The 16,332-nt window shown below is 35.7% G+C and overlaps 1 protein-coding gene across 1 annotated transcript in view; it reads left to right on the top strand.

Annotated features, from left to right (window-relative positions):
• The first annotated feature begins 678 nt into the window (after window positions 1-678).
• LOC306873628 (kelch-like protein 5) overlaps window positions 679-16,332 on the top strand; it is a 43,378-nt gene continuing 27,724 nt past the window's right edge. Inside the window, exons 1-2 of the mRNA XM_079423049.1 lie at window positions 679-1,757; window positions 12,279-12,461. Of these exons, the coding sequence (XP_079279175.1) occupies window positions 1,204-1,757; window positions 12,279-12,461 (737 nt within the window). The 5' untranslated portion in view covers window positions 679-1,203. The remainder of the gene's footprint in view (window positions 1,758-12,278; window positions 12,462-16,332) is intronic.

Genomic DNA, 16,332 nt, shown 5'->3' on the forward strand with positions numbered 1-16,332 from the left:
TGGCACCCGGGGCACATGGGTCTGGCTGTGTTTATTTTATGTGCCCTTAGAGCCAACATCTGTGAATAAAGTTACAAAAGCAGGCAGAAATTCCAGCTCTCTGTTGTGGTTTGCATGGCTTGAATTGAGACCAAACTCCTTACTGATCCTACTGTGAACGATTTACCCTTTCTGTCTCACAAACTGTAGGTTGCCATGGATGGTTGGCATCACATTCACTCTTGCACAGAACATAAATTAAAGACAGGTTTGTGGCCACGTGAATACTTAGGCTATTGAACCAAAACTCCTCCCTTCCTCTCTGTTTAATTTATTTTTCTATTTCTTCTCATTTTTTTTAGGGACAGCATAGTCATTTATGGATTTTATGTGGCAGATGGACATTTACTTCTGCATTGTTGTCTGCTAAAATGAAACAAAACTTTAAATCTCTTTCACACTTTATAGCTCAGTTTCTCTCGATTGCATTAATTTGTCCTGCTATTAATTGTGGGAGGGGTGTGTGTGCTCAAAATGGCAAGTTGGTGTGTTTGTCATGATACTAATTTTTAAAGTGCAGTGAAATAAAGGTTACCTTGAGATTCTGGGGGTGATGCTCCTGAAACATTGATGTCTCAAATATTAAAGCAGTCACTGTAATTTATGAAAGAAATCAATTAAATATGTAGTTATTAAATCAGATGTAACCGCCTTTAATCATTAACGTTTTCATAAGTAACTGTAATTAATTACACATTTTTTCTCAATAACTGTAACACTGTAATTTAGATACATGTAACATCCCAACACTGGATATAGACTAGGCTACTCCAAATGTAATTTTCTGAAGACATTATCGTGTATAATGATCTTCTCTTATCATGTCAATAAGGTTCCTTGATTTGGCATTTGGCTGACAGATTTTAGCTTGAGTATTGTCTTTGTATTCATGTAAGCAGGGTATTGAAAAAGCTCATTAGAGGTTTTACCGCGCAGATTACGTGTTTGACTCTCTCTCTCTCTCTCTCTCTCTCTGTGTGTGTGTGTGTTGAGAGAGAGAGAGAGCGAGAGAGAGGTGTGTATTTCCTTCTCCCCCCTCTGTACTCGGTCTCACTCTACACGTCGTCTCTGTGATCTTCGCCAGCAGTGCACGCGTGCTCCGTTACCAAGACAATCAGGGATCATCGTTCCGTCCCCGCGTCTCCCCTTACCGGAGTCTCGGGAATGTCGAATCCCAGGAGAGACTTTGACGTGAAACAGATCTTGCGCATCCGCTGGCGATGGTTCGGCCACCCCACATCTCCTCCTTCTCCCGGTAACCAGCCTTCGGGAGACCTCTTCAGCAGCAGCAGCGGTGGAAGCAGTCGGGGGACCGGAGGCTCTTCATCCGGCGGTGATCAGCCCTCCCTCGGCGGCTGCAATAACTCCAACGTCGCCGCCGGTGCCAGTTCGAGTAACGGCAACTCTTCCTCCAACATAAACAACAATCGGAAGTTTGGAGATTCGGGTCCCAATAGCGGTCACTCAGCAGCAGCAGCAGCGGTAGTTAGTGCCTCCGCGTGTCCTCGGTCCATGAGCCAGCAGGAGTGCCGGAGCTCCCCGCCGGCGCCTTGGGTCTTCCCGGCTCACTCGCGCTCCAGCGAGAGCCTGGAGCCGCTCCTGCAGCAGCAGAAGCAGCAGCAGCCGCAGAAGCAGCAGTCCACGAGTATAAAAGACGCCCCTGCCCCTGGAGACGAGGAGAACAATAATAAAGTGGAGTCTGACTCCAGCTCGTGCAGGTATGGGAAGCATCACTGGTGTGGTTCCAGTCGAGCACAGCAGGGCGCTTGTTCTGAGCTGGTACCACTTCACAACAGATGCATCGCCAGCTGTTTTCTATTAAGATTAAACTATGTTACCACAGGCCCTCCCTTTTGTTTCCTAACACTCTCTATGTGTGATAAATACTGCATATGGTATAGTCAAATAATTAACTGAATGACAAAAACAAACATCGCTTTTTATTAAGAAAATTTTAAACTTTTAAACACTTTTAATAGATACCAGTGTGCTTGCATTTATTGCTTTCATTAATGTGGATTACATTAAAATTCTAGTGTGTAAAATGTGGAATTTATTTATAATCTATAATAGTGTAATACAGTCTTGTATCTATTGTGCTGTTATATTTGATGTTGGAAAAATTGTCATGATGTTCAGTATACAGTGCACTAAAATATGAATTTAACAAAATAACTGGGCAGTTGGTATGATTTTTTTGGGGGAAGCTGGTATAGTATGTTCTGCAGTGTATAAAAAATATTTTAGAATTATTACGCATGAAGATTTTATGATTTCATATTAATTCAAACATTACATGCCTTGTACATAAAAAAATTATTTGTCACATCGCAGGAAAATGTGACGAGCTAGTGATGGCTAAAATTATTATTTGAAATAGTGAAAAAGGAAATGATGTCTGTTATGGGAAAAACTGCACCACATCTCTGGTTTTTGAGGTTGAATTGACATAATTGATAATATATCTTATTTTTTGGCTGTTGTGATACTTCAAGTGTGGTGTTAATCTCTGATGAACCTCTGATTTTTTTTAAAAGATTGTCCTGATGTATCTTTTTCATGACAGTAAGTGGTGACCAAAGATGTCAAACCTCAAAAAATATACAAAAGTACTGTAAAAGTATAACTCGCATATATATTCCAAGTCTTCTGAAGCCAAACAAAAGTGAGGAACAATGCAAATTTAAGTTATAATCTACTGCTAACCTTCTCACCTGTGAGGTATCAACATCTGAAACCAGACTGAGTCAGTGAACTGAACGGACTCATGAGTGAATCATTCAAGGCTGCACTTTCCAAACGCATAAGTAGATCCTAGCACCAATAGGCTTACAGTGATTCTGGGAAATGCAGTGATTAGATCAACTGATTCTCTCGAAAGATCAATCTGAAACATCATTTGTTTACAAATCAGACATCCATACAAATATCACTATTGCTCCATGGAAGACTAGATGTCAAGAATTTAAGGGTCAGTTTCACACAGTATGGCTCTGGAAGACTTGGAATGTAATATACATGACTTATTGGACCATCATTCATGATATTTGATAATGGTTTTGCCATTTGTAAGGTTGACATCTTGAATCAGTCATACTTTTCTTCATGAAAAAGACTCTATTTGTATTCCACCGAAGAAAGCAAGCAACATGAGAGTTCAGAAACAATGACAGAATTTTGGTATTTTTGGTAAACTGTTAATTTGTGACAGTGAGATTTTAAACCATGCAGCTTTTGTTGCATCATTACGACATGAAAAGCCATTATCTTACCTTTGATGCATTAGCTCACTTGCTGTACGCGTAGTAGAGCGATTTTGATGTAACTTCCACTAAACACTTTTGCCTCAGTGAGGAAGTGATACGTACATAAACTATGCGTAATTTTCCTTCACAGATCTTTAGTGTGATGAACAGCTGTGAGACTTTTATGTGAGAATTTGATAGATGAAAACAGAAAACAGACTTGTGAGGTGTTGCATTGCTTTATGGGATTGAAAAGAGACTGTGTACTCTACATGCAAGCGTGTCTGGCTTCCCGATCTGATACCCATTCTTGGGCTTGACGACTCATTTTGTGTCCGACGCTTAGTAATGGCGTGTAAATATGTGCCAGCGGCAATGTTTCTTGTTGATTGTGCTGTACACTTCATACTCTGGTACTAGCCTATGTGAGTGAGTATGTTTAGTAAGGTTTTTTTTATATGAGACAGCGAAGGATGTGGGTCTGTCATTGTGGTAAAGCTCTAAAAGGCACTTAGTCACACATCACCTTGGAGACGGTAGATTGAACCTATTGCTTCTGCTCCTCACAGATCATACCAGGAAGAGACAACTGCACAAACACACGCATGCAAAAAAAACAGTCTCAAAACCGTGAGAACTGTCTCTTTACACTCTTATACAGAAATAAATTGCACGCAGTAAATGGACGTCAATTTCACAAGCAATTGTAAAGAAATGGCAAGTAACACTTTGATTTAAACATGCAAATAATAAAACAAAAGTAATATTTTCTTGTAAACAAATTACAGACACATGCACTACACATGATTTTGTTGTCCTCCAAAAGTACTTTAGTGAAAATGTACCCCTCCTTATACTTTTCATAATATTCACTAACCACATATGCATTTGCCTTTGACCGCCACCTCTTTGTTATTTCAAACACAAGGTTTGTTATAGTTGAAGCACAAAATAGGTAGTGACTATTTGAGGATTCAAGTGTGACTCCATAATCATCCAGGCCCTGGGGCTGTTTATGACTTACAAGAAAGCGAGAGAGTGATGGAAGGAGAGAGAGACAGGAAGATGAAGAGAACCGTCTAGCTAACTGAAAACTGCAATTACGATGTTGAGATAATGGGGCAAAGCATCTGATATCCGTTGAGCATTCAAACCAGGGCTCTCCCTCTCTCCTCTCTGCCTCCTGCTCACACTTCCATTTATGTCGGCACTTGTACATGCACACATTTTATTCTATAGAACAATGGAGGGTGTGAGAGGATCCTTTATTTTGTGTCATTAAATTCAGCATTTTATGCCTGCATTTAGAGAAAGATTTAGATTTATTTTTTTATTTTTTTTATTTTTTGTCCAGAGGGATTGATTGGGGAGTTAGGCTATAGGGCAGGGAGAACACATTCATGTGGAAAACTAATTTTTGCATATTTATCAAGTAAAAAAAAAATTAAATATTCATTACCTAATATAGATAATTAAAATAATTGTTGTAACCTCAAAGGGATACTTCACTCAAAAATAAAAAAATCTGACAATAAAGATAAATAGCTTTTATTAATTTGACATACAAGAACCAATGATGTTTGTTCTCACGTATCTCGTAAGCATGTTTGTTCTTGCGCATCAAGCAAACGTGGTGAACTTATATGTTTGTGTTGATCTGTTTTTTGAATAGAAGTATTGAATAAAGGCCCCGGTATGAGCGAAATCAAATAACAAACTGATATTTTCCACACTATGATCAGATGCTTTCTTAACTGCTGTTTTCTCATTGCTGATATTTTGTTGTGTATTTTGTTTTTAAGAGGAAAGTGCACACCACATATTTATATGTTCAGCTTGGGCGGCGTCAGGAGGTTTGCTGACAGTATACTGTTTGTTATTATTATTATTATATTATTATTATTATTTTGCAAAGAATAAAAAAGAAACTTGCTTTAATTGGGCCTTAAGTTTAACTTGAATCTAAGTGTGCAATTACTATTGTGAAAATGATCTAAAAATAGGATCTGAGTAACACAAAAACTACCCAAACAATGGGTTGTTATGTTTGACCTAAGAGCTGGGTTAAAAAAAACAAACACAAAACAATGGTTCACATTTATAGAACTTTCAGTACACTGATGAACAATTTAATTGAATTTTAATTTAATATGACACAGCAAACATTCAACAGTTTTTCTTTCTTGTTAGTTCTTTTGAGGAAGTTCTTTAACTCAATTAGGGAGTCCTGGACCCCCCTCATCCATTTTAACCCTCAAAACAGTGTTATCCTTAAAAGTCTCAAGAGCTAGAAAAGAGCTTTTGGGTTTATGGATAAAGGCATCTAAACAAGAGCAGAAGGCGAGGAATTTATAAAGGCTATTTTTTGTACCAGTTTTATCAGACAGGTTAAAACTTGTTTTTTGTATGTGTCATAATTGAGTTTGCTTGTTGGGAATTGAATTGATAATTTGGAGAGCTTGACTTTAATTGCACACATGACATCATTTCCCCTTTCCTCTTTTTCTCTTTCTTTACCCATTTTATTCTCCTTCTTTGGTGTTCTATGTCTCCTCATCTGCATGAAGCTGTCAATGTGAATCTGTGGTTATGTATACCCATTTGTAGAATAAGACTCAGAATTTTGTAAGATGCTGTTTGAAATGAGTTTACGTAATGTTCACCAGACTTTTCTAAAATATAAAATCCCTCTTTTCCCCTCTGTATCTGATATATTCCCTCATTCCCTTCTGATTTTGTCTACTTAGGCTTAAATCTGATCCAGATCTCCAAATGGTGTCATAAACCCAGCTCAAATCCATTCTTAATTGACAGCAGATATCAGTGAAGCTCATTATAGCCTGGAAATTGCCTCTCTTCACTTTAACCTCAACTGAAGTGATCAGACATGAATATGCATATATTAACTTTTCATTTTGAAGGACTGAGTGTCAGATCTTTTGACAGCATGAGGTTTAGAAAATAGAGCAGAATACTCATAAAATGAGAAAGAGATGGAGATGTAGAGACAGTCTTATGCTTAAAGGCACATGGAAACTAACAATGGCATAGAGACCTAAATACTGGAGTGATTAAGGAAAAGAGCCGGAGGGTGAGAAAGAAGGAATTCTGAAAAAGTAGAAAATTGTGTGCAGTGTGCAGAAAGGAAAGAATGAAAGACAGAAACAGTGGTGGAGAAGCTGCTTTGAAACTTTCCTAGATAAACTCTGCTCAACTTGCAGTGACATTTTAAGGAAGCTATGTTACTAATCAAATGCAAAATACATTTATAAAGTTTTATAAATAACAAATTATAATTTTTCTGAAGATATCTTGTAAGGAAGAAAATTAGGATGACAGCATTATACTTTGCAGTTAAATTTTTAAGGTAATTTTTGCCTTGGTTTGTTCAGATTCACTGAAACAAAATGCCTGTTTGTCTGTTTTTCAGTCAAATGAGGAATTTATTTTCTATTTTTATGTTGTGTTTTCTCGCTAAATACACCTACTAAAATAACAAAACATGCAAAATCCTCCAACTGAGTTGAAAACAAAAGCATGTTGTTTTATTGAATTGGTTCATTCAGTCAATTCACATATAAACCAAGCCGCTTTAGCTCTTTGTGAATCCCTTGATTTAACTGTTCAAACAAAAATGCTTTTTTCATTCACTTGTGCTAAATTCAGTATTATCATGTTTTCCTGCTAAATACAGCTAAACGCACTACAATTCTACTGCTCAGATGTTGTTTTACTGAATCCATTCATGTAAATCACAGTTAATTCTTTTTTTAAACTGCATGATTAATATGAATCATCCACGCTAATCAATTCACTAATGAACCAATCCAATGCTATATGAGAGTGAGTAGAGGTTAGAAGAGCATGTTTAATTATTGCCTTACAGTACTGCATGTGCAAACAATGTGATTTAAAACAGCAGTGTAGAGCTTTAATGTTTTACAGTGGTACTGTATCTGTTGGCCTGGTACTAAAAAAATCATTGGATACTGTAGAATTTGGCTAGAGTAGCGACACTTCTTTTAGTTACTGTTACTCCCCAACATTTGACAGAAAGAACAGAGAAAGAGGAAGACAGGAAATAAGGAGGTTATTCTATGAAAAGGAAACTGAGGGAGTACGAAAAAGAGTGCAAATATGAATGGACGAGTGCCCACTGGGGATGTTCAGGAACTGGCAGGTGTTTATCTGGCTTTTTGAGATAACTTGCTTTCTCTCTCCTGTGTGTTTGCACTCGTGCAGGGGTTTGTGTGATGTTTACTTTTCTAGGTCATGTTTGGAGGATTGTGAATTTGCCTGTGTGTTTGCTGTGTTTGACATAGAAGTGTGTGTGTGTGTATGTGTTTTATGTTGCCTGTAGTCTGTTTTCATATGAGACTAAATAATTTTGGCATTGAGAAGAGCCAGAGGCTGAAAACCTGCTACCCATTACTAAAGCGCTTAACAGAGGGAATCTCTGCAGTTTGTCTCGGCATTTCACTCTTCCTACTGTCTGCTTCTCTTGCTTTCAGACTCCCTGTATTAAAGGAACAGTTAACCCCAAAATAAAAATTCAGTCATTTACGTACTCTCATATCATCCAAAACCCACATGGCTTTCCTTCTTCTGTCAAACCTGATATGAGGGATTTTAAATAAGGCTCTTATTCACTGTTGTGGTACTTGATATTGGTCTCAAAAGCAAGTCTAAGACCCTCTTGATCTTGGTCTTATGGACTTGACTCAAACTTGAGACCAGTCTTGAGAACTACAACATCATGGATAGATTGTTGGTCTGAAAACATGAACAAACTAAAACAGTTCACTAAAAGGAAATGCTGTTATTTGTCTTTTTTCAACAGTTTTTCTTTTAAAATTTAGCATTTTCTAGTTTTATTTTGTGTCTTCTTGCTAAATACAGCTAATTTACAGCAACAATTAGGGTAATAGCAATCAACTTTACACGTTACAACTGAGTTGAAAACAAGTCCAGATATAAACAACAGGCTGCTATTTTATTGAATCAGTTTGTTGAGATGATTAATGTAAACCAGTCAGTTTTAACTCTTTGTGAACCTCTTGTTTACCTGACCAACTGAACTGACACACTAAAACAAAATGCTTTTTCTAGCTACTTTTTCATGCTACTTTAAAAAAAACTAATGACTATAAAACATATATATATATATAAAGCATTCTACAAATGAGTTAGGAACAGCAGGATGTTGTTTTAGTGTATCAGTTCATTCATATAGTTTGTGTACATTGTTATCTTTTTTTAATCAGCTTGATTAACAAGAATCATCCACACAAATTATTAAAAACTATAACAGGAAACTATAACAGGTACGCTGGATCAGAGCGTACTGTTTTTGCACTGTGAAGATTTCGCGTGACACTGTGTATTGGCTTCATTCATTTCAATGGAAAGCATATTTACACTTACGTCTTAACACATTTACGCCTTAATAGTGACTTGTCTTGACTTGGACTCAACCCTTTTCTGATCTCAGTCTTGTCTCAAATTTAACTTGCAGACTTGAATGCGCTGGTTCTGACTACAATGCTACTCTTTTCCACACAACAGAAGTGAAAAACTAATTATGGACTAAAAATACTCCAAAACTGGTCCATTCGACTTGAGCGCTATGGTCCAGGTTTTCTGAAACCAAATTTTAGCTCTTAAATCTCTATGAAAACTCTTCTCTATTAATTTTTTCCCATCTCTCTCAGTCTTTCCCTGGGGTACTTGATAGACTAGGGTTCTACACTTATCTGACTGCAAGTCTTTAATTGCTTTTAAAAGATTTGGTGCTGAGAGATCTCAAATCTACTTACTCTCTCCCATCGTCTCACCATCTGTCTTCTTTTCAAATGGTGTGATTGAAAGCTGTGTGAGTGTGTGTGAATGGATGGAGACAATTTTTGAACTTTCCGCTTGAATGAAATAGATTTTCTATTTGATCATGATCTGTGAGGCTGAGAGATCTTGGCTTATAAAAGACTGTAGTTTGACTGCTGTTATCTCCTGCTGCTGAGCACATTGAAACCCCAGAGACCATCACGGCGACACACTGCTCTTCCCTTATTAAAACCGATATTTGCCAATAGTGTTACCACTCAAGACCTTAGAAATAGATCTGCCTTTGTGTCATTCCTTTAGCAATATTTTATATTCAATATCGATTTCAGTTAACTTCTTCACATTTGTGCTGTAAAAATGATCCTTTTTGAATGATTGAGTATTACTTCCTTTAAAAAAATCAAATGTTAATTATAATTCTAACATGCCACCCAAATTACAGTTTTTCTCCCAAACAGAAAAATTGTTTTGCCAGTTTTATGCTATGCATTAACAATGCCAAACAATAGTATTCATGGCCTAAAATAAACACTCGCCAAGTGCCAAATGTGAGTAAAAATCAGCGTTGCGGAGAACACGAAAGTTAAAAAAAAAAACTTTTAAAAAATATTTCAAAAAATTCCTGAAAACATAATATGGTTTAGCTCAATTATCAGATCGCAAACACCACATTTTAATTATATATTTGTAAAAAAAAAATCAGCTTTTTTGTAATGAGAATGAGTTTTATAAATCTATCAACAAAATCTATCAAAAAAAGTTTCCCCGGTATTATTATTATTATTAATTTTCTCAAGTCACAGGCTGTTGGCAGGTGTGGAAAATGTCAGTTTTAGGCCCTGCTATTGCTATTTTCTATTGTGTATGTGCATGTTTTTTAAACATTTTTTATTCTAATACCATTTATTACAACAAAGATCTGTTTTGGAGATGTATTTCACTTGTTATATAAACAGCCAGTAGGTAATTAGAATGACTTTGCTGATGTAGCAGTCTCACAAACCTGAAGTTCTGGTTCTCAACAACGGACATAGTTAAAAATGTCTTGCATTGACTTGTATTTGACTGTTAGATTGTGATTCATTGAAAAGAACGAGCAGTTAGAGTATCGCCTTCTCTGCAGGCTCACTTGCAGGCTATTGTGGTTAATTACAGCAAGAACTATTAATTATCAAGGATCCTGGATGAATCAAAAGCTCAACGGTCTTGAATGCGGACAGAATTTCTACTAGAGATGTGTTCACTTGAGAGAGAGAAAATAAGTGTGAACATGGGAAATGGGGATTGCAAGGCAATCTGTAGAGACGGGGAAAGAGAGAGACAAGAATGACAGGAAGCGAGTGATAAAGGGAGAGAGAGAGAGAGAGAGAGAGAGGGAGTGAGAGTGAGAGGCAGTAGAGACGACAGCCGTTTGGGAACAAGCTAAATTGCTTTGTGTATTACATGGCCAGCTTCATCATCAAAGCTAATTACTAACAGCTCTCTAAAGCCCTCTATATTTATCCATCCATTGATCGTGCGCATGTGTGTGTAGTTTTGAGTGTGTGTAGTCCTGATTTTGCAAGGAAAGCTTATGGCTCTGTTTAAAATGTTTTAATTTTTTTCATGAAATTAAATTTGTTTCTGTTGTTCTAGTCTTTGATATTTTATCAATTAAGCATAAGTTAGTGCTTGAACTGAGATGGAACGTACCAGTAATATCAGTATCCAAGGCCTATTAGAATGTTGCAGACTTGGGGGTCCCCAAACATTTCTGTAATGCAGTGGCTCTTAAGCCCCGTTCACACCAAGAACGATAACTATAACCATAACGATGTAGGCTAGTTCTAAAAATCGTTCTCAATTTTAAAGAATAGCAGAGTACACACCACAGCTATAAAGATAAAGGCACGATGGTCGTTCGTTGGTCATTTTCAGAACGATTTTTTCCAGCTGATGAACGATACAAACATTGACACCCAATTGGAAACAATCCTAATATAATGAGCTTGAGAATTTAAAACGGCAGACGAGCATGCACTTAGAATAAACAGACGATATCGTCTGCAGTTGTGGATGCTAATATCGTTATCTTTATAGTTATCATTCTTGTCGTGAATGGGGCTTTAAGTTGTTTAACTCAAAAGCTCCCCAATATCTTACACAATATTTGAAGCCACCCCCATATACACTGTAAAATTGATTTTTCAAAGTTGTCACTAAAACAAAGAAACAAGAAAAACAAGAAAACATACTTTTTTTTTTGCATTTCTACAAAATATTAAGCTTTAATTCATGTTCATTTCCTTGTAATTGCTATTGATATTTTAAAATAATTAACTAAATAATTTATTTTGTGATTCCTTAAGTTTCAAGAACTGTATTTTCTTCTTTTTGCGTAAATAAACACTATAATTATAAGATAAATGTTATAAAAAAATTAAGAAAATAAAGATAAATATTTTGCATATTTTATTTCACTTTACATCTTGATTTTATTAGTATTGTTTAGACTATTTTAATATATGAATAATAATTTATTAATTTAAATTAGTGCTACCAAACAATTAATTGCGATTAATCACATCCAAAATAAAAGTTTTTGTTTACATAATATATGTAGGTGTACGGTGTATATTTATTATGTATATATGAATACACACACATATACAGAAAATATTCTGAAAATATTTACATGTATATACATTTATATATTTATATTCTTATATTTTATATTATATATAAATATATTTCATATATAAACGTATTTTTCTTAAATATATGCATGCATGTGTTTGTATATATATATATACATATATATATATATATATATATATATATATATATAGTATACACACATATATTATGTAAACAAAAACTTTTATTTTGGATGTGATTAATCGTGATTAATCATTTGACACCACTAATTTAAATACTTCTGTCATCCTGTAACCATGTGAGAATAATAATGACAAAATTTTGTCTGATTAAATTTCTTTAATAAGTCAGCAAGAATTTGGTTAATTCAGTGTTTACAAAATATGAACACTAAATTATTAATAATACTTAAAAAAAGAACATATACAAAGACTATAATGAACACACATTTTTCATCAAACAGTACGGTTCAAATTTGCTATGTGAGTTTTCTAACCCAGTGCATGTGTTTTTCAGGACGTCTAACAGCAGTGCGACTTTGTCCTCATGTGTGTCGATGGAGCCGTGTGTGTCAGATGAACATTTCCAGGCGCACAGTCACGCTGAACACACCTTCAGACGCATGGAGGCCTACCTGAGGACCAGGAAACTCTGTGATGTTGTCCTCCTCGCTGGAGAGCGCAGAATACCAGCACACAGGTAACAAAAAAACAGTACACACATTTGGTTCATTGAAATCACAAATTAACCCTAAAATTTTGCACTATAATACAAAAGTTAAAGTGAAAGTGACGTGGCCAAGTATGGTGACCCATACTCAGAATTTGTGCTCTGCAATTAACCTATCCAAAGTGCACACACACAGCAGTGAACACACACACACCCTCGCTGGAGAGCGCAGAATACCAGCACACAGGTAACAAAAAAACAGTACACACATTTGGTTAATTGAAATCACAACATAACCCTAAAATTTTGCACTACAATACAAAAGTTAAAGTGAAAGTGACGTGGCCAAGTATGGTGACCCATACTCAGAATTTGTGCTCTGCAATTAACCCATCCAAAGTACACACACACAGCAGTGAACACACACACACCGTGGCGTGAGCACACACCCGGAGCAGTGGGCAGCCATTTATCCTGCGGCGCCCGGGGAGCAGTCGGGGGTTCGGCACTTCAGTCGTGGTATTGAGGATGGAGAGAGAGCTGTACATTCACTCCCCTGCCGGACCTGAGACTCAAACCCGCAACCTTTGGTTTACAAGTCCGACTCTCTAACCATTAGGCCACGACTCCATTTTTTTTTTTTTTTTACATTTATTTATTTTTAATTAATTAATTAATTAATTTTAATTTTTATAATTTTTTTTCAAGGAGAAACACAAAACCATTGTGCTGCAAATAATGGTGGAGCCTTCTCTGTGAAACATTGTAAAGACGATACAAATTATATCACATTCTCATTTAGCTGAACCAAATAGCTCCAATCTACACACTAAAACTTAAGTAAATCCAGTGACAGGTTTTTCTTCAGTGTGGGGCCTCTGACAAGATCTGAGTAGATCCAGTCCATGTTGCTGAATCATAAATGCCTTGGAGATGCTGAAGATGAGTGATGGTAGTTACAGTTTACTGCTGAATGTAGCAGCAGTGGCACATTTATAGCACAGTTCATTGTCAGCAAGTACTGCAGTTTCTGAATTTGACGAATAAAACTTTGGACTTTTGAAACTGTCATGGTATTATTTTGAGTCTGGTTTGTCTGTTATAGAGATGGAACAGAGACAGAATGACGGAATTTATACTTTATTTATGCCCAATTTAAAATAACTACAACTAAATTGAAATTGAAAACCAAAATATAATATAAAAATGTCTCTTTTCCTGTTGTTTGAGGGGGAAAATGGTTAATTTTAGACTATTTATAGCTTCTGAGTTTGAAATTAATAATGAACGAATGTCATATGGTTGTGACATGCATGTTTTAGATTTGCACTGCACTGAACACATACACCAGATTTTGATATTATTAATGATAGGTGTGGCATTTGACAAGCAAGAATCCTGTGTGACGCTGATGGATTGACAGCCGTTCAACAACAATTTTTCATGTGAGAGTTTCTAGATTTATGGAGAGGTGCACATTTGAGATGTGACCTCAGACACAAACAGTATCCAGTCTTACCGTGTCTGTGTGTTAAATGACTAAGCAACTTATATTTGTGAATCAGTGTTGTGGGATAACAGTCTCAAAAGTTATTAACAGTTATATATACACATATATTTTCAGATCAGAGCACAAATGCAAATGAATCTGCATTTATGTGTATATTCAATTACAGATATAAAATGATCTGTGTGTATTGTGTAATGTATTGTGAATATGCATAACATAGGTTAGAAAAGTTAAATAACAAAACATTTGTGTATTTTGTTGCATATGAGAATATTTTATACTGTTAATGGTTATTAAAATGAAACAAAAAATGCATCAGACACAGTTGTTGTGTTTCCCCCCCCCACTGTTCCTCAGCTTTCCACTCATGCTGTTTTTGCATTTTTCAAAATGTTTTTCCAGCTTAGTGTCTTAAGGTCTAAATCTTGCTCATTGAGTTTCTTTCTGTTATTTATTTATTTTTTAATTTTTTTTAGTATGTGATTCCAGAGTATGAACTAAATCAAAATTCAGTCATTAATACATAAATGTACAAAAAATCTCACACACTATCTCAGCTTGCAAAAACATCACAATTTATTTTGGTTTCATGATCTTTATCAGGCATTTAGCGTTAGGCTTTATACTTTTTGCAAGATGGGATAGGGTGCATTTTGTTTTCCATGTTGAATTAAAATATTAAAAACTCGCTGGTTTGGGTAATGACACCAAATAAACTTACTCTCAAATCAAGATCATCATCAAAATCTTATTAAATAAATTTTATTTTCTTATTTATTTTTATTTTTCGTAGTTAACATGTTACATGAATGTTTTTAAAGGAAACTAAATAATAGGCCTATTTGTTATACTGAGATTCTGTAACAACATTCTTATCTCACTTTACCTTCATTAAACGTCCTATTTGTTTTGATTTATAAATAAATTACCCATAGATATGGTCTGTCTTCATTATTTACTTACAAACGCATGCTTCGCTAGGGACTTATGTGTGTGTCAGCTCTGATTCAAACAGTTTTTGATAAACACAGAATAGAATGTAGCATTTATGTTGTCAAATTGAATAAATGTGTTAATATCACCGAAAATATATTAACTGTAAGTGTTAACAAGCGCTATACTTCAAATCCATAGTAGGGGGCAGAAACATTTATCTAATTGAAGAATCACCATTGTATAGCAGCACCTTGGTATTCCATCCCTCTATTCTTCTCTGATCTGCTCATTCTCTCCTCTCCTTCATTAATTCTCCTTCTCTTTGTGTTGTTTCCACGTGTTTGTTGATGGCATAGTTCTGCTGATTGCGGGGCTGCATCAGGCAGCTGGAGGGTTTTGCTGGTGTTTCATTTATAATTATGCACACATACACTTTATAGTGAATAACCTTTGTACTTTTTCTATCTAGAGCACCATCTGCAACCTAAAATGCCTAAAATCTTGCTTTAGCACAGACTTTCAGGCTGCTATGAGAAAGAGCTTACAAAAAAGCTGAATCAGTTATTCAGCGACACACTAATATGAGTAAAAACAGAGAACTGCTAGATTATGTTTGCGTGTAAAGTGAAAGGTTTAAAAGCAATTTGCTCAGTGATGAAAGTGCAGAAAGTGAGAGTGAAGAAGAATGGCAGAGGACAAATGCTGAGTGTTACTCATGCTACTAAATTAATCTCACAGTCTCTAATGTACTTTCATTCCCCGCTTCTCTGCTGAAGCCTCATTTGTGATCCCTTTCTTTCTCTTTTCTTTTCTCCCCTCATTACTTCTCTTCCATCATATTCTTGCATGAGCATTCACCATTACCAGCTTCAGATGTTTCCATATATCTACAGTATGTTTGAATGTACCTGCTTCCAGTGGTACCAGAGCGATTTTTGAAGTGGGAGGTGGCAAGGCAACACACTCTCAAGGCAATTCGTAACAATTTTATGTTTTGGCAGATTCATATTCAATTCATATGAATTCACAAAATCTCATTTTTACTTTTTTTTAAATCAGAAATCGGGAACAAAATCCGTTTCAACTGTTCCAAAGTGAAAACATTATTTTTAAGTGCTGGTAACCAATTAACAGTAAGATTTTAAACCCCCTGATCTAACACTCAAAATACCACCAAAATGAACAAAAAGGGGCAAAAACTTCCCCTGCACAATTACACTATATCTGTTACGACTGTCATGATGAAAGTGAAATGCATGAAAAACGTTTGAAAAGCATTAAGTGCAGCATTACATTTACAACATGTGAATTAATCCTTTAATGTTAAATGTACTTGACATTAAATGATTCACTTCCAGAATAAAAATTTCCTGATAATTTACTCCCCCCTTTGTCATACAAGAGCTTCATGTCTTTCTTTCTTCAGTCGAAAAGAAATTAAGGTTTTTGAAGAAA

This window comes from Barbus barbus, assembly GCF_936440315.1.
Source record: "Barbus barbus genome assembly, chromosome: 8".
Taxonomy (NCBI): Eukaryota; Metazoa; Chordata; class Actinopteri; order Cypriniformes; family Cyprinidae; genus Barbus; species Barbus barbus.